The sequence below is a fragment of the Sus scrofa genome, chromosome 9 (assembly GCF_000003025.6).
Source record: "Sus scrofa isolate TJ Tabasco breed Duroc chromosome 9, Sscrofa11.1, whole genome shotgun sequence".
Classification (NCBI taxonomy): Eukaryota; Metazoa; Chordata; class Mammalia; order Artiodactyla; family Suidae; genus Sus; species Sus scrofa.
This window is the reverse complement of record NC_010451.4, coordinates 84,722,019-84,741,983: the sequence shown is the minus strand read 5'-3', so window position 1 is coordinate 84,741,983 and position 19,965 is coordinate 84,722,019. Positions and strand designations below refer to the sequence as shown.

Genomic DNA, 19,965 nt, shown 5'->3' with positions numbered 1-19,965 from the left:
TTTCTGTAAGCCCCTTTATTTTTAGCTATTTTTCTTAATTTTTCAATTCACTAGATCAAGATTGTGTCTGGACTTACTTTCCTTGCTTTAAACTCTAAGGACACTCCAAATACATATTTTGTCTCTAGCCTTGGCAGTGACTCCAATGCACTCCATTCACCAATGCACCTCTTCTTCCAACTTCCCAGTTAGAAGACAGTATACAGTGCTGCGCCTGTGAATTACAGAAGACTAGAGCACAGCAAGACATCATACCCATGATGCAGAGCTTCTTATCCTTGGACGTTTTGGATTAGATAACTCTTGTTTGAGAGGAACTGTCTTGTGCAATGTAGGGTGTTTAGCAACATTAAACCCCAGTACTCACTAGAAACCAGGAGCACTTCCCCTAGTTGTGACAACCAAAAGTATCTCCAGACACTGCCCCATGTCTCCTGGTACCACAGGCATCTCCATTTAAAAACCACTGTTATAAATGTGGAAGTGTGGAAGGCAGTGAGGTGGATATATCTCAATATAATCTTGCTGGGCAATCACTATGTGCAAGGCTATGCTGTGTGTGCTGTGAAAAACTTAAAGAAGGGTGAGGCATAGTTTCTCTCTTCACAGAACCTCTAACATAGTGTAGGAAATGAATACAAATAATTAGAACGTAGAACAGTCTGACATAAATGTAGTTATATCCTGATATGTATTCAGTGAAAGGAAAATGAAATTCCCTTCGAAAAAATCAAGAAGAGTGCTCAGAAATTTTAGGTAGGCCTTGAAGGTCAGGATGGGGTATGAGGGTCTTAAAGGAAAAAACAAAGAACATTGAAATCAATCTTGAGGAAGAATGTGAACAATTGTGAATTCCAAATGTTTTGGACTTTATTTAGTACATTTTGATGATCCTTTCATTTGAGTTCATTTTATTTTTGGTAAGAGGAAATGGCATAATTAAATGACAGAATCTTATGGTTCCTGCACTCCCATGCACAACATTTACCTCTTCCCTGCCAAACCTACCTTAAATTGTAGAAAGAGAAATAAGGAGTCTGTGACCAGTACAGCACATCCAGTCCAGAGCACTTCTGCTGAATAAAATGTTAATCAATAGAATAAGTGGATATTATAATTATAAAATTATTACTTTTTATTTATTCATGTATAAGAATTTATTAAGCAAGAAAAAATGGCTTAAGGAATAATCTTTCTGTAAATAATGGTTTCAAGAAGGAAACAAAAAAAGGTTAAAATGTACTATCTTTGAAGTTTGGGTGAGAAATTGTCACCCAAAAGCTTTAATAATATAGAACCTTAAGACAATTATTTAAAGAAGGGCAAAGGAAATAATCTAAAGCTCTCTCTTTAGGACACTGATTCTTAACCTCTGGGGACTTATGGATCCCTTTGATTATACTATGAAAGTGGTAGTTTCCCCCAAGAAGAATACTCATAGGCACATATTCAAAAAATTTGATATGACATTTCAAAGTGTTCTTGACCTTCTGAAGCCCATCAGTGGCCTTTCTGAGCATCTATGGTCCTCAGATTATAAAATCCTGGCAGAAAACTATACCCTTACAAGACATGGAGCACTGCTTCAGAGACCTAAAATGCTCTGGAAGTGTATGAAATACCACGAGTGGTAATTTAGAAGCTGAAATTCCTGGGCTCTTTATAAAATATCTGAATTTCATTTAGAAATGTAGTTTTAAAAAAAACCTTTAGTTATTATTTTCTTTTAAAGTTCTAAAAAATTAAATTACTTTTATTTGATGGAAAAAAGTGCTATATCTCTTAAAAGCAACATGATAGAAAAATAGATTACTGAGCTGAAACTGAGAAGGCTTTATAGCTTCTTCCAGGATGGTTAAACTTGAATTAGTAATTTAACATCTCTGAGCTTCACTTTTATACTTTTTCATGATAAAGTATTGGTCCATATTATTTTTAGGTCCTCTATATGTTCTAAAATTAAATCATCTAAATCTTAAAAAGAGAGACAAATAATTTCTAAAATTGAGAATACTTGCAGTTATTTCTGCAGTAACATATTTTCATGAAATGATTCAAAACTAGATGTGGTCAAATTGCCAAATGACTGAATTTGCAAAAGTGGATGATAATTAAGTCATTTCACTCAGCCCTTATTAATTATTAATGATTTCTCCATTACTTTGAATCGAAAGAGCCTGCTACAAGAGAGGCTCTGACTGGGCTGTCTGAATGATGAATCATCTTCCACACCGAGGTGGTCTTCCTCAGCTCCAAGGTATGCATAGGCACTACCAGGAAATTTAACTGTGGTTGCTTGTGTTGTACTTGGAATTTTACTAAAAATAATTAAAAGGAACTTTCAATATTGATATCACTGTGCTTTAGCCTTTGAGGAAAAGCGCTCCACATTAAAAAGTAATACTCTCAGCCAAGGCTCCAATCACCTGAATTCACTCAGCATTTGTGTGGCTTTAAATTTGGCTATATACACAACAGGACCAAGGATCAGAAATGCATCTGGGTAGCAGAAGCCAGTTGGTGTAGTCTCCTCCAATCCCTTTTGTTGTCTGTTTTTGTAACATATGTTAGCCACCAAAGAGACAAACAAGGATAAAATGTCTTTCTCCTTTCCCATCTGGTTCTCTGCCAGAGATACAAAGCCTGAACAAAGAATCAAATTTCAGTGTCCTGACTGTTGAGAAACCTCACTTTCTTGTTCTCTATCCATCACCATTCTTCTCAACAAATATTTTTCCACCAAGTGCAAAGTAATCCAGTCCAATAAAATTCAGGGTTATTTCTACTTAGTCCTCTCCCAATTCCTGGTCATTAATGCTGAATTTGTGGAATCATAATTTTCACATCTTATTTCATACGACTATAGAATGGTATAAGGGCTTTATATTCACAGTATTTTGAACCCCGAAAATTAAAAATACAACATTCTGTTCTATGAGTCAACCAAGTCTTATGAGTCAACCAAAAATCTGTTGTTTAGAGTTCATGATACATTTCTCATCAAAATAACTTTTATTTTTTTATTTTATTTTTTTTGTTGTTGTTATTGTTGCTATTTCTTGGGCCACTCCCGCGGCATATGGATGTTCCCAGGCTAGGGGTCGAATTGGAGCTGTAGCCACCGGCCTACACACCAGAGCCACAGCAACGCAGGATCCGAGCCGCGTCTGCAACCTACACCACAGCTCACGGCAACGCCGGATCGTTAACCCACTGAGCAAGGGCAGGGATCAAACCCGCAACCTCATGGTTCCTAGTCGGATTCGTTAACCACTGCGCCACTATGGGAACTCCCAAAATAACTTTTAAAATGGTGATAGAACTCTAGAGATTAAAAGGAGATAGACACACAAACAGAAAGAGAAAAAGAAGACTACATCAACATAGAGCAAATATTATTAAACATTCTTTTCATTTTTTGTTCTATAATGCAAACTGAGAATCCTCTAGAAGGTGGGCAGCAGAGTAGAAGGTAAGGACTGTTTCTTTCAGGTGTGTATACAATGGATCTAATGAGGAGATGCTGGTAGCACCTGCCCTAGGAGAGCTGCGGTGTTGTTATATGGCAATACTGCTTCAGCTTCTACTTCAGAAACATTTAAGATCCCATGAGCTATAGACCACATGGCTGCTATGGCTGTCTACTTTTGCAAAGTAATTATAAGTTGGGTGCTTTAATGTCAGAGGTTGCCAAATATGATTAACCCCCCCCCATATAAAGCATTACATTTAGAAGTACACTTGGGACTGTGGAGATCTATTAATATTTTCAGCTGGCTAACTGAACATTACTATACATTACTAGAGTAGTAATTTCTTTTATTTAAAATTGTATCTCATCGCTTCTCGGCCTTTTGGCTAAGATCAAGTGTAGTATCTGTTCTTATCAGTTTAAAATTATATCTCAAAATTTTTCATACAGGCAAAGAGTAGAGAGAATAATAGAAGAATGTTCATAGGTCCATCACTTCAATTTAAAAATCATTAAACATCTTATAATCTATAATAAAAAAGAATCTGAAAAAGAATAGGTAGATACGTATAACTGAATTACTTTACTGTATTTCTGAAACTAATACAACACTGAAAATCAAATATACTTCAATTAAAAACTCAATATGATTTACAAGGCTGTCCACTCTCACCACTTTTATTCAAAATAATTTTGCAAGTCCTAGCCATGGTAATCAGAGAATAAAAGGAAATAAAAGAAATCCAAATTGTAACAGAAATAAAACTATCAGTGTTTATAGACAGGATACTATACATAGTCCTAAAGATACTACTAGAAAACTCAAAGAGCTCATCAATGAATTTGGCAAAGTTGCAGGACATGAAATTAATACACAGAAATCTCTCACATTACTGTATACTCACAAAAAAAGATCAGATTAAGGACTCAATTCCATTTACCATTGCATCAAAGAGGATGAAATACCTAGGAATAAACTATCTAAAGAGTCAAAAGACCTGTGCTGAAAACTGTGAAGGAAATTGAAGATGACACAAACAAATGGAAAAATATACCATGCTCTTGGATTGGAAGAATCAACATTGTCAAAATGGCTATACTACTCAAGAAAATCTAGAGATTTAGCACAATCCTGATCAAACTACCAATGGCATTTTTCACAGAAGTAGAACAAAAAAATTTAAAATTTGTGTGGGAACACAAAATACTCCAATTAACCGAAACAATTTTGAGAACAAAAAATGGTGCTGGAGGAATCAGGCTTCCTGACCTTGGACTATATTGCAAAGCTACAGTATTCAAAACAGTATGGTACTGGCACAAAACTGAAAGAATAGATCAATGGAATGAGATAGGAAGTGCAGAAATTGGTCTACTCAAAGAATAAGGAAGGGGAGAGAGGATTAAGATGGTGGAATAAAAGGACTGGAGCTCAACTTCTGTCCTAAAAACACAAAATTCACATCTAAAAGCTGAGCAATCCCCACCCAAATGGACCAGAAACCTTAAAAAAGATACCCTACTCCAGAAGAAAAAGAGGAGGACGCATCAAGTGGTAGGAGAGGCGATTTCACGATATAAACAACCCCATACCTCCCTGGTGGGAAGCTCCACAGACTAAAAACTAACTGGTTCACAGAGAGAGACTCACCTACAGGAGTGAGAGTTCTGAGCCCCACATCAAACCCTCATGTTCAGGGATCTGGCTCTGGGAGAAAGAACCCCTGGAGCAGCTGGCATTGAAGGCCAGTGGGGCTTGTGCACAGGAGCTCCACAGACTGGGGGAAATGGAGACCCCATTCTTAAAAGGTGCACATGGACTTTCATGTGCACTGGATCCCAGGGCAAAGCAAAGTCTCCATAGGAATCTGGGTCAAACCAGACTGCAGTTCTTGGAGGAAATCCTGGGAAAACAGGGGTGAATATGGCTTGTTGTGAGGGAAGGACATTGAAGGCAAAGGTCTTTGGAATATTCAGCAGCTGCCTTTCTCTGGAGGTGGCCATTTTGGGAAAATCTGGCCCTACCCATCAGTCAGTGCTGAGAAGCCCCAGGGCAAACAACAATCCAGGTGGGATCACAGCCCTGCCCCTCAGTAAACAGGCTACCTAAAACCCCTCAGGCACACAGCTGCCTCTAATCCCATCCAGAGACTAAGCCCCACCCAGCAGAGGGATTAGAATCAGCTCCACCTATCAGTGGGCAGGCATCAGCCCCTCCCATCTGGAAGCCTACAGCAAGCCCCCATAACCACTTCAGCCACAGGGGGGCAGAAACCAGAAGTAAGAGAGGCTACAATTCTATTATCTGGAAAAAGGTCACCACACTAAAAGCCTATAAAAATGAAAAGACAGAGAACTATAACTCAGATGAGGGAGAAAGCAAAAAACCCAGAAGATAAGCTAAGCAATAAGGAGATTCTCAGCATCCAGGAAAAAGACCTTAGATTGTTGATGATAAAGATGATGCAAGATTTTGGAAATAAACTGAAGGCAAAGATGGATAACTTACAGGAAACACTGACAAAAGAGATACAAGATATAAAACTTAAACAAGAAGAGATGCAAAATACAATAATGGAAATAAAAAATGCACTAGAAGCAGCTAACAGCAGAATACAGGAGGCAGAAGAATGAATAAGAGAGGTGGAGGACAGATTAGTGGAAATTACAGATGCAGAACAGAAAAGAGAAAAAAGATTGAAAAGAAATGAAGAGAGTCTCAGAGAACTCTGGGACAACGTCAAATGCACCAACATCCGTATTATAGGGGTGCCAGAAGGAGAAGAGAGAGAGAAGGGGACAGAAAAAATATTCCAAGAGATAATAGCCGAAAACTTCCCTTACATGGGAAAGGAACCACTCACTCAAATCCAGGAAGCACAACCAGTACCATATAAAATAAACCGAAGAGGAATACACTGAGACACATATTAAGCAAACTGACCAAAATTAAAGCCAAAGAGACAATCTTGAAAGCAGCTAGGGAAAAGAAACAAATAACATAGAAGGGAACCTGGATAAGGTTATCAGCAGATTTTTCAGCAGAAACTCTGCAGGCCAGAAGGGAGTGACATGATATACTTAACATGATGAAAGGAAAAAAATTTCCAACCAAGATTGCTTTACCCAGCAAAGCTCTCACTCAGATTTGAAGGAGAAATCAAAAGCTTTATAGACAAGCCAAAGCTAAGAGAATTCAACAACACCAAACCAGCCTTACAACAAATACTAAAGGAACTTCTCTAGGCAGAAAAGAAAAGACAGCAACAGGAATCAAAAATTCCACAAATGACAAGGCTCACCAGTAAAGGTATATATATATATATAGTAAAGATATAAAATCATCCATGCACAATTATACCACCAAAATCAGAAATCATGAGAAGAGGTAGGTACAAATGCAGGACACTGGAGATGAACTTGCAATTAAGAGAACAACAACTTACAACAATCTCATGTACATATAGACTCTTACATCAAAACTTCAGAATAACTGCAAACCAAAAATCTACAATTGATACAAAAACAAGGAATCTCTGAAGAAGAAATATATCTCATAGTAAGTAAGAGCATAATGCATCACAAAGGGGATCATTTGACATCATTCTTGGAATGCTGAAGTCCTAGAACTGATTCTGATTTACTCTCATTAAAGAATTTATGATAATTATAATTAAATAATGCAACTGTACAATTAAATAATACAGTTCTACAATTGTATTATTAATAACCATTTATCTCCATGGTACAATGTAAAGTCTATAATGTCTTGTTTATCACATCACCTAGAATGGTGTAATGCTTTTATTGAAGAATCAATAAGATGTAACACATTGTGAGGACATATTTATATAGTTACACTGTTTTTTTAACCAATTTATGCATTTTATATTTTACTTATTTTCAGAGGCTGTATTATTTTTGTTATTCTTACCAGTGAAGTTATTCTTTTTATTATGTTATATAAAATATTTAATGATATATAAGGCTTTCTTTATAAATTTTAGTTGCATAATATACACAATTTTAATATAATGCTAATTTTTAAAGAAAAATTGAAATGTAATAGGTAATACTAAATAGTAAAGATGAAAGCCATACAAAATGCGATAAGGTATAGAATAAATTTCCTATTTGTCTCAGCATATTTTCCATTCCACTTCTCCAGAGGGAGTCACTTAATCTGTTTCTTCAGATCCATGATATAATAATCTGTGTGAATGTAATTGTGTTTAAATATATGTATTTTATTTTCTAAAAAAAAAAAAAAAAGAAAGTGCAGAAATTAACCCATGCACCTATGGTCAAATAATCTACAACAAAGGAGCAAGAATATACAATGGAGGAAAGACAGCTTCTTTAATAAGTGGTACTGGGAAAACAAGACAACTACATGGAAAAGAATAAAATTGGAAAATTCTCTAATACTATACACAAAAATAAACTCAAAATGGATTAAAAACCTATACTATACTATAAACATAGGCAGAACATATGCAGAAACATAGGCATAACTTTTTTTTGACATAAATTGCAGCAATATCTTTTTTGACCCAACTTCTAGACTAATGAAAATAAAAACAAATAAACAGATTGGACCCAATTAAGTTTAAAAGCTTTTGCACAGCAAAGGCAGCATAAACTACAAACTGAAAATACAACCTACAGAATGGGAGACAATCTCTGCAAACAAAGTGACCGACAAGAGATCAATCTCCAAAATATATAAACATCTCATGGAAGTTTATACAAAAAAAAAAAAAAATAGCCCAACTAAAAAATGGTCCAAATATCTAAACAGATATTTCTCCAAAGCAGACAGATGGCCAAAAGACACATGAAAAGTTTCTCAACTTCACTAATAGAGACATCCAAGTCAAAACTACAACGAAGTATCACCTTACTTCAGAATGTGGGGGAATGTAAACTGGCGCGACCACTGTTGAGGACAATATGGAAGTTCCTTAAAAAACTAAATATAAGAGGTGGAGCAAGATGGCGGAGGAGTAAGAGGTCACGCACACCTTCTCCCACATGCACATCAAAAAAAAAAAAATACATCTGCATGTAAAATGACTCACACAGAACATCAACTGAATGCTGGCAGAGGAACTTAAACCTCCACAAAGGGCAAGAAACTCTTGACATAACTGGGTAGAGCAAAAGAAAAAAAGAGAGAGAAAAGGAATCAGGATGGGACTAGCATTCCAGAGAGGGAGCTGTGAAGGAGAAAATGAACCTACCTCCTGGGAAGCCACCTGACTGACGAAAGATCGGCTGAGTCAGCGGGACCTCAAAGCCACTGAGAAAAGGGTAGAAGCTGGACTGAGAACAGCAAAGCAGAGTGAGAGGCGCACAGAGCATCTGAGCCACCAGCCTGGACGCACCACAGCCTGATACATTTGGGCAGGGGCTGGGCTCTGAGACTCAAGCTCCAGAGTTCAGTTCTGGGGAGAGAACTGGGGGTGGCATGAGAGGCTAAGAAGCAGTGCACCACAGGCTAAGGAGGGAAACGCCAAGGCAGAGGGAACGTGGGAGATGGTCCGGACCCACAGGAGAGGCAAGGTGCCATTGTTGGGGAGGGGAGAGGAGGAGGGGCAGGTCGCCATAGGAAACTCCCCCAGGTGGAGCATGCACATGCCAGCAGGCTTAGAGGGTGGGGCAGTTCTGCATAGCCTATTGGCAGCTAGAAGCCTCTTGCTCTTTTAAGGGAGATTAGGCACTTCTTGTGCAGGCTACAGGTGGTCAGGCACCTATTGTGTGGGCTAAGGACATAAGGGTGCTAAGTGCAATGTGGTGCCTCTTGCACAATCTACAGGTGGCAGGGATAGACTGCAGCGGTTGTTTCAGAGGCCAGAGGGAGGCATGGCTTGTCACCACTGGGGGCCTGTGAGTGGGCTCCACCAGTGACCTCAGTCACCTCAGGGGTTGGCAGAAAAGAAAAAAAGAGGGCATTGCAACAAAGCACCATATGCTATTGCTCTCACTCCCCTGGAAACACACCCATCCTGCAGCTGCCACTGCCAAATGCTCTGGCAGTGGCACTTGGTTACTGTCCCTTCCCAAGATCCTACAACTAGGAGCAACTGGTGCAGCACCTCCTGCATGAACTAAGTGGGACAGGGTGCTTCTTGCATGGTCTGCAGGCAGCAGAGACAAACCACTGCAGTTTTCCCTGATTCTAGAGGTGGGCATGGCCCACTGCCATTGGAGAAATCTGAGCAAAAATCACTTGCAGCCCCATTCACCTAAAGGGCACCACAGAGGAGGGCATTGTGACCAAACACCACCTGCTGGTGCTCTCGCACCCCCAGGAACACACCCGCCCTGCTGTTGCCACTGCCAAACATTCCAGGCAGTACTCACACACCTGATCTCTGTCACTTCCCAGGATCCTGCAACTAGGAGCACCCTTTACAAAATCTCATATGTGGGCTAAGTGAGACGGGTTTTTTCGTGCATGATCTAAAGATGGTAGGGGAAAACCACCACAGTTATCACTGACTCTAAAGATGGTCACAGCCTGCTCCCAATAGGGGTCCCTGAACAGGCACCACCTGCGGTTCTAATCACCTCAGAGGAGGGCATTGCCATCAAACACAAGCTGGTGTTTCTCTCACTCCCCTGGGACTCATGTACCCTGCTGTTGCTACTGCCAAATGCCCTAGTCACCCTGAAGATCTGCCTAGAGCTTATTACCACTTCCCAGAGCCCTACAACTAGGAGTGGCCTATGCCACCTTCCTGTAGATCCTTACTGCTATTGAGAGCCCAATGACCAGGCACCGACTGCTGGCCCTACCCATTGCCTCCTTCCCCCTGAAAACACACTGAGCATCCTGAGAACAACAGCCTGCTCACACCAAAGAAAGAGACAGCAAATATTCAAACTCCCACACAAAAAACAAATAGTAACTCCCCCAAAATACAAAGGGGTATTCTTGCATAGAAGTAGCCTTACAAGACTACAGTTTGGTTTCCCCGAACTGACAGAAAAAGAAAAACACAAGCAAGATGAAGAAGCACAGAAACCATTCCCACTTAAAGGAACAGGAGAATTCACCTAAAGCAGTCAACAATGAAAGAGACCTCAAAGTCTGACAGACATTGAGTTCAAAAGGGAGGTATTGAAAATACTGAAGGAATTAGGAGAGGATATTAACAGTAATGCAGATTCCTTTAGAAAGGAACTAGAAAATATAAAGAGGAGCCAAGAAAAACTAGAAAATTAATTTGCAGAGATATAAACTGAGCTTAAGGCAATAAAGAGAGAATGAATAATGCAGAGGAATGATTTAGTGACGTGGAACATAAAATAATGGAAATCACCCAATCAGGACAGCAGACAGAAAACAAAATGAAAAAACATGAAAGCAATATGAGAGACCTATGGGATAATATAAAGCAGGCCAATCTACACCTAATAGGAATTCCAGAAGGAAAAGAAGAAGAAAAGGGGATTGAAAATATATTTGAAGAAATTATGGCTGAAAACTCCAAATCTAAAGCATACTTATATCAAGATACAGGAAGCACAGAGGACCCCAAACAAGCTGAACCCAAACAGGCCCACACCAAGACATACTATAATAAAAATGGCAAAAGTTAGATAAAGAGAGGATTCTAAAGGCAGCAAGAGAAAAGCAAAGTATTAATTATAAGGGAACCTCCATAGGGCTATCAGCTGATTTCTCTACAGAAACACTACAGGCCAGAAGGGAGTGGCAAGATATATTTAAAATGCTGAAAGGAAAAAATTTGCAACCTAGAATACTCTATCTAGCAAGACTTTCATTTAAATTAGAAGGGGAAATAAAGAATTTTTCCCACAAACAAAAGCTAAAAGACGACAGCAATACTAAACCCATTCTAAAGGAAATACTGAAAGGGCTTCTCTAAATTAAAAAAAACAAATAGAGAGAGGAAAAAAAAAAGAAAAAGAAGAATTAGGATGGAGGAAACCACAATTGGAAAGCAATCACTTAAATAAGCCAGCGTAGAGATCTAAACATGACGATGTAAAAAAAAAAAAAAAAAAAAAAAAAAAAAAAAAGACATCAAAATCATACAATGTGGGGAAGGAAGTAAGAAAAAGAAAAAAATAGTTTCTTTTATTTATTTTAATAATGTGTCTGAGCCTATATGACTATCAGGCAAAAGCAAGCAGATATAGGAAAGGGTTAATGTGCTTAAAAAACAGGGCAACCACAAATCAAAACCAAACATTACATTAAAAAAAACTGAAAAGTACCAAGCATAAAATAAATGTAAACCATCCAACCAGAAAAGGAAAGAAGAAAAGAGAAACATAGAATCAATTGGAAAACAAGGTTTAAAATGGCAATAAATATGTATCTATCAATAATTACCTTAAATGTCAATGGACTAAATGCTCCAATCAAAAGACACAGAGTGGCATATTGGATAAAAAAGCAAAAACCTTCAATCTGCTGCCTATAAGAAACTCACCTTAAAGCAAAGGACACATATAGATTGAAAGTGGGGGGATGGGAAAAGATATTTCATGCCAATGGACAAGACAGGAAAGCAGGAGTTGCAATACTCATATCAGATAAAATAGACTTTAAAATGAAAGCCATAAATAAAGACAAAGAAGGACACTAATGGTTAAAGGATCCATTCAAGAAGAGGATATTACAATCATCAATATATATGCCCTTAATATAGAAGCACCCAGATACCTCCAACAAATACTAACCCTAGACATAAAAAAAGAAATCAATGGGAATACAATCATAGTAGGAGTCTTTAACGCCCCACTCACAACAATGGACAGATCCTCTAGACAGAAAATCAATAAGGCAATAGAGACCCTAAAGGACACAATAGAAAAGTTAGACATAATTGACATTTTCAGGATATCACATCCAAAATAACCAGAATATACATTCTTCTCAAGTGAACATGGAACATTCTCAAGAATTGATCACATACTGGGGCACAAAGCTAACCTCAACAAATTTAAGAATATAGATATTATTTCAAGTATCTTCTCTGACCACAATGGAATGAAACTAGAAATCAACCACAGGAAAAAAAAATGAGAAAAAACTGACTACATGGAGACTAAACAACATGCTGCTAAAACACCAATGGGTCAATGAAGAAATCAAGAAGGAAATTAAAAAATGCCTCAAGACAAATGATAATGAAGACACATCCACTCAAAATCTATGGGATGCCATAAAAGCAGTGCTCAGAGGGAAATTCATAGCAATACAGGCCTTCCCCAAAAAAGAAGAGAAATCTCAAATCAACAACTTAACCCACCACCTAAATGAATTAGAAAAAGAAGAACAAAAAATACCTAAAGTCATCAGAAGGAAGGAAATCATATAGATCAGAGAGGAAATCAATAAAATAGAGATCCAAAAAAAAAATAGAAAAAAAAATCAATAAAACCAAGAGCTGGATCTTTGAAAAGGTAAAGAAAATTGACAAACCTCTGGCTAGACTCACCAAGAAGAGAAGAGAAATAGCCCAAATAAACAAATCAGAAATGAAAAAGGAGAAGTCATAATGGATTCTACAGAAATACAAACAACCATGAGAGAATACTATGAACAATTGTATGCCAGCAAACTTGACAACTTGGAAGAAATGGACAACTTTCTAAAGACAGCCTGCCAAAACTGAATCAAGAAGAAATAGATCAACTGAACAGACTGATCACTAGAAATGAAATTGAATATGTCATAAAAGCACTCCCTACAAATAAAAGTCCAGGACCAGATGGCTTCACAGCTGAATTCTACCAAACATACAAAGAGGAACTTATACCCATCCTCCTGAAACTTTTTCAAAAGGTTGAAGAAGAAGGAATACTCCCAAAGACATTCTATGACACCGCCATCACCCTAATTCCAAAACCAGACAAAGATACCACCAAAAAAGAAAACTATTGGCCAACATATTTGATGAATATAGACACAAAAATTCTCAATGAAATTTTAGCCATCCCAATCCAACAACATATCAAAAAAATCATACCACGACCAGGTGGGATTCATCCCAGGTGCACAAGGATGGTTCAACATACACAAATCAATCAACATCATACACCACATTAACAAAAGTCAAAAACCACATGATCATCTCAATAGATGAAGAGAAAGCATTTGACAAAGTCCTACATTCATTTGTGATAAAAATTCTTACCAAAGTGGTTATAGAGGGAACATACCTTAACATAATCAAAGCCATCTATGACAAACCCACAGCAAATATAATACTCAATGGAGAAAAGCTGAAAGCCTTCCCACTAAAGTCTGGAACAAGACAAGAATGTCTACTCTCACCACTGTTATTCAACATAGTTTTGGAAGTCCTAGCCACAGCAATCATACAAACAAAAGAAATAAAAGGCATCCAAATAGGAAGAGAAGAGGTAAAACTGTCACTGTATGCAGATGACATGATAATATATATAGAAAACCCTAAGGACTCAATCCAAAAACTGCCTGAACTGATCAACAAATTTAGCAAAGTAGCAGGTTATAAGATTAACATGCAGAAATCAGTCACATTTCTGTATACTAACAAGGCAATATTAGAAAAGGAATACAGAAATACAATACCTTTTAAAATTGCACCCAAAAAAATCAAATACTGGGGAAAACACCTGACCAAGGAGGTAAAGGACTTTTATGGTGAGAACTATAAAATATTAATCAAGGAAATTAAAGAAGATGTAAAGAAATGGAAAGATATTCATTGCTCCTGGGTTGGAAAAAATAATATTGTAAAAATGGCCATACTACCCAAAGCAATCTTCAGAGTCAATGCAATCCCTATCAAATTACCCACGACATTTTTAGCAGAACTAGAACAAACAATCCAAAAATTTATATGGAACCACAAAAAAACCCAGAATTGCCAAAGCAATTCTGAGGAACAAAAGCCAAGCAGGAGGCATCACTCTCCCAGACTTCAGGGAATATTACAAAGCCCAGTCATCAAACAGTATGGTATTGGTACCAAAACAGACATATCGACCAAGGGAAAAGAATAGAGAACCCAGAAATAAATCGACACACCTAGGGTCAATTAATCTTTGACAAAGGAGGCAAGAATATAAAATGGGAAAAAGACTTTTCAACAGGCATTGCTGGGAAACCTGGACGGCTGCATATAAATCAATGAAACTAGACACACCCTCACACCATGTACAAAAATGAACTCAAAATGGCTGAAAAACTTAAATATAAGACAAGACACCACCAAACTCCTGGAAGAGAACACAGGCAAAACATTCTCTGACATCAACCTTATGAATATTTTCTCAGGTCAGTCTCCAAAGCAATGGAAATAAAAGCAAAAATAAACCAATGGGACCTAATCAAACTGACAAGCTTTTGCACAGCAAAGGAAACCAAAAAGAAAACAGAAAGACAACTTACAGAATGGGAGAAAATAGTTTCAAATGATGCAACTGACAAGCGCTTAATCTCTAGAATATACAAGCAACTCATACAACTCAACAGCAGAAAAGCCAATCAATCAATGGAAAAATGGGCAAAAGACTTGAAGAGACATTTCTCCAAGGAAGACATACAGATAGCCAACAAGCACATGAAAAAACGCTCCACATCCCTGATTATTAGAGAAATGCAAATCAAAACTACCATGAGATACCACCTCACACCCGTCAGAATGGCCATCATTCATAAGTCCACAAAAAACAAGTGCTGGAGAGGTTGTGGAGAAAAGGGAACCCTCCTGCACTGTTGGTGGGAATGTAAGCTGGTACAACCACTATGGAGAACAGTTTGGAGATACCTTAGAAATCTATCCATAGAACTTCCATATGACCCTGCAATCCCACTCTTGGGCATATATCTGCACAAAACTTTCCTTAAAAAAGACACGTGCTTCCACATGTTCATTGCAGCTCTATTCACAATAGCCAAGACATGGAAACAACCCAGATGTCCATTGACAGAGGATTGGATTAGGAAGATGTGGTATATATACGCAATGGAATACTACTCAGCCATAAAAAAGAATGAAATAATGCCATTTGTAGCACCATGGATGGAACTAGAGACTCTCATATGGAGTGAAGTAAGTCAGAAAGAGAAAGACAAGTACCATATGATATCACTTATATCTGGAATCTAACATAAAGCACAAATGAACCTTTCCACAGAAAAGAAAATCATGGACTCGCAGAGTAGACCTTGTGGTTGCCAAGGGGGATGGGGAGGGAGTGGGATGGATTGGGAGCTTGGGGTTAATAGATACAAACTATTGCCTTTGGAACGGATTAGCAATATGATGGAGCATGATAATGTGTGAAAATAGAATGTCTACATGTGTAACTGGGTCACCATGCTGTACAGTAGAAAAAAAAATTGTATTGGAGACATAACTATTAAAAAAAAAGAAAAACCTAAATATAGGAGTTCCTATTGTGGTTCATCAGTAATGAACCTGACTAGTATTCATGAGGATGCAGGTTCAATCCCTGGCCTTGCTCCTTAACCTCCTTGGGTTAAGGATCCGCGTTGCCGTGAGCTGTGGTGTAGGTTGCAGATGGGGCTCAGGTCTGGCATTGCGGTGGCTGTAGCATAGGCCAGCAGCTACAGCTCTGATTCAGTCCTTAGCCTGAGAACTTCCATGTGCCGTGGGTGTGGCCCTAAAAAAACACCAAAAGAAAAAACCCTAAATATAGAACTACCATATGATCCAGAAATCCCACCCCTGGGCATCTATCCAGGGAAAATCATAATTTGAAAATATATATACATCTTAATGTTCATTGTGGCCCTATTTATAATAACCATGAGAAGGAAGCAACTGAAATGTCCATCAAGAAAGGAATGGATAAAGAAGATGTAGTACATACATATAATTGAATATTAGCCTTAAAAATGAAATAATGCAATTTACACCAACATGGTTGAACCTAGAAATTATCATACTAAGTGAAGTCAGGCGATGACAAATATATGAAATACTAGTATGTGGCATCTAATGAAAAATGATAACAAAAGAACTTACAAAAGTGAAACAGATTAAAAATTTTTGAAACAAAATTTATGGTTACAAAAGGGGATAAATTAAGGGGCTGGCTTTGGCATATGCATACTACTATATATAAAATGGATAGATACTAGGACCTGCTGTATAGCACAGTGTAAACTACTCAATACTGTGTAATAACCTAAATCATCTGAAAAAGAATGGATATGTGTGCGTGTGTGTGTGTGTGTGTGTGTGTATGTATGATTAACTTTGCTGTACACCTGAAACTAACACAACTTTGTAAGTCAACTATACCCCAATAAGGCTTATTAAAAATCAGAGTTCCTGTAGTTGACACAGCAGTAATGAACCTGACTAGTGTCCATGAGGATGCAGGTTTGATCCCTGGCCTTGCTCCGTGGGTTAAGGATCCCGCATTACTGTGAGCTGTGGTGTAGGGTCACACACGCGGCTCTGATCTGGCATTGCTGTAGCTGTGCTGTAGGCTGCCAGCTACAGCTTTGCTTCGACCCCTAGCCTGGGAATTTCCATATGCCTCAGGTGCTTCCCTAAAAACAAATTATTAAAAATCATCATGATTTTGATTCATTTTCATTAGTTATCCTTTTTTTCTTTTTTCCTTATCATTACCAAAAGTTATGCAGCAAAACCTAAATGTCATGTATACTTCAGTTATACAACTCTTCAAAAACAATTACATATTTTAATGCAATGACAATGCCATTATAACACCCAATAGAACAGCATTTTTATCATGTCATACACTATTTATAATCAGTTTTCCCTCATTGCTTATAAAATGTCTTTTATGTTTGGTTTGTTCAAGTCAGTATCTAAAAAAAATCCCCACAATGTATTGTTATATATCTTAAATATCTTTTCATCTGAAGGCCATCCCATCTTCCTATTTTTTTCCATACCACTGACTTATTGCCAAATTCATGTCAGTGTCATGATTTCAGTGACTTTTTTCCCCCGAAGCAGCATTTAATGTATTACTTTATTCCTTATATTCCATTAAATGGAAGTTAACTTTAGAGGTAATTTCTTAAAATGTCATGGCAGTGTATTGATTTTGTCGTTAGTAAGCTCTAACAAATCCATTTAAATTGTGATTAAAGAAAAGTAAAAGATTCTGTTTTCTGCCATGGATGATGGAAGAAAAAAATAATATAATTGTGATTAGAAGAAATCCCACATTATCCAATATCAATCATATAACAATATCTTACCTATGGCCTGCTGTTCTTTTTTCTTTAATTCTTTTTAAAAAGATTCTTTAAAATTGTAATTGATTTACAATGTTCTGCCAATTTCTGCTGTACATGGCCTGCTGTTCTTTTTTATGACACCTACTTGGTTCCTAAACTCCTTGGAAATTGCAGGATCTGGCATAGGGGATTTTTACTGAGGAATGCTGAAAGGAGAAAGACCATTAGAGAATTATAGACAAGAGTTTAAAGAGTTAAAAGGGTTTTTAATTTTAAAAAGGCCCATATATATATTTGACTATGAATTTTGTCTCAAGAATGGACTGGGAGATGTAGAATCTACAGTAAGGGAGCATTTAGAATACTAATTGAATAAACAAGGATCACCCTAATGCTATAGATAACAACCACATTTGTAAGTTGCTACATGAGTGATTATTGGGTAAAACCAACTCCAGAAAATGAATATAATACTGGATTTTTCCCCTCTCCTAGTTATGCTCTGTTGACATAAATCATCAAATTCATAGCCGAAAGGGGGAGAAAACAAAGATATGAAACCTTAACGAAGTATGTGTTGGCAAGTAGAGTAACATTTGCAACCCTCAGAATATTATGTAGATACTATTATTATTTATATTTTAGAGATAAGGAAACTGAGTTTTAAAAAGCTTGAGTAATTTCCCCAATACCACATAATAATAAATAGAGGAGTCAGGAAATGAACTGAGGCAGTCTAACTCTTCACCTCACTGCTACACTATTCTGTCTCTAAGAAATGACTTGTGAGCTTTCTGTTACCTTTGTATGAAAACCAGGAGATAGAAAAACTTCTGACTTTGATGACAACCTGAAATGGGATTAAATTTGAGCCATGGGATTTTAATGTCAGTACTTAAATATTACATATAATTTATTTTATTTTATGGCTGCACCTGAGGCATATGGAAGTTCCCAGGCCAGTGATTGAATCTGAGCCACAGCCACGACCTACACTGCAGCTGCAGCAATGCTGGATCCTTTAACCCTCCGAGCCAGGCTAGGGATCGAACCCGCACCTCTGCATTGACCCAAGCTGCTGCAGTTGGATTCTTAATTCATTGCACCACAGCAGAAATGCCTACTTTAATAATAACTATATTCCTTTTCTTTTAAACAGGTCATCGATAATCTTGGTCCTTTGGAACTGATTCTTAATACTCCCAGCCATCATAGGGTTCATCATGGTGAGGAATTTGATGTTTTCTTTTGTTCCATCTTCATTTCTTGAAAAATGATATTGTTCTTTTGTGTTATCTTATCACAATTACCCAACCTAGTTACCACACACTGTGCACATAGACATTCGCTTCTTCTTTCGTATCTAGACAAGCCTCATCTCCAAAGGAGTGATGGGAGGTGGGAATAAAAGCCAAAAACCTTTCCATATTTGGCTTTTGGATTTTCCTTTTTGCTTAGATATCCTCAGATATAGTGAAAAAAGAGTTAACCATCTGATGGGTCCATACTTCGAATTGTGAGGGAGCTTGTAGAAGGCTTCTACTTGACCTGATGTGGAGGGTCATTCCTTTGTACAGCCAGAGTCTTGATCTTTAAATCTGTTAGTATTTGGGGAAAGCCTAATAAATAACACATAACTTTCCTGCCTAAATCCTGTGAATAACTCAACATACACTGCATTTGCCTTACAGAGGAAAAAAATCCCATGGTTTGTGCCTAATGTTTAAAGATACCAGCTTAAGAAATAACAGCAATGTTTACATGTGTGCACCAAAAGACCTGTACAAGAGTGTGCATATTGGCGTTATTTGGAAAAGGAGAAAAAGGGGACATAATTCACATGTTATCAGCAACAGAACATATACACCGTAGACTATTCATATAATAAAGAACTACATGGCAATGAAAAAGTCCAAACTCTTGTGGCTTGCAATGACATGAATAAACCTCACAAACACAATGTTGAGAGAAAGATGATAGGAGGGGGAGGGAGTGGGAGGGATCGGGAGCTTGGGCTTATCAGACACAACCTAGAATAGATTTACAAGGAGATCCTGCTGAATAGCATTGAGAACTATGTCTAGATACTCATGTCGCAACAGAAGAAAGGGTGGGGGAAAAAACTGTAACTGCAATGTATACATCTAAGGATAACCTGACCCCCTTGCTGCACAGTGGGAAAAAAAAAAAAAAAAAAAGAAAGAAATGAAGTAGTAAATATTATTCTGTTTTTATAAGTTTCCAGGCATCAGAGTTGGTACTGGAGCACTGAAGC

The 19,965-nt window shown here is 37.6% G+C and overlaps 1 protein-coding gene across 2 annotated transcripts in view; it reads left to right on the top strand.

Annotated features, from left to right (window-relative positions):
• Positions 1-19,965, top strand: part of AGMO (alkylglycerol monooxygenase) — a 379,273-nt gene that overhangs the window by 189,163 nt on the left and 170,145 nt on the right. For both annotated transcript variants that reach the window (XM_003130179.6, XM_013979751.2), the window contains exon 7: positions 18,850-18,916. In XM_003130179.6, coding sequence (XP_003130227.3) covers positions 18,850-18,916 — 67 coding nt within the window. The remainder of the gene's footprint in view (positions 1-18,849; positions 18,917-19,965) is intronic.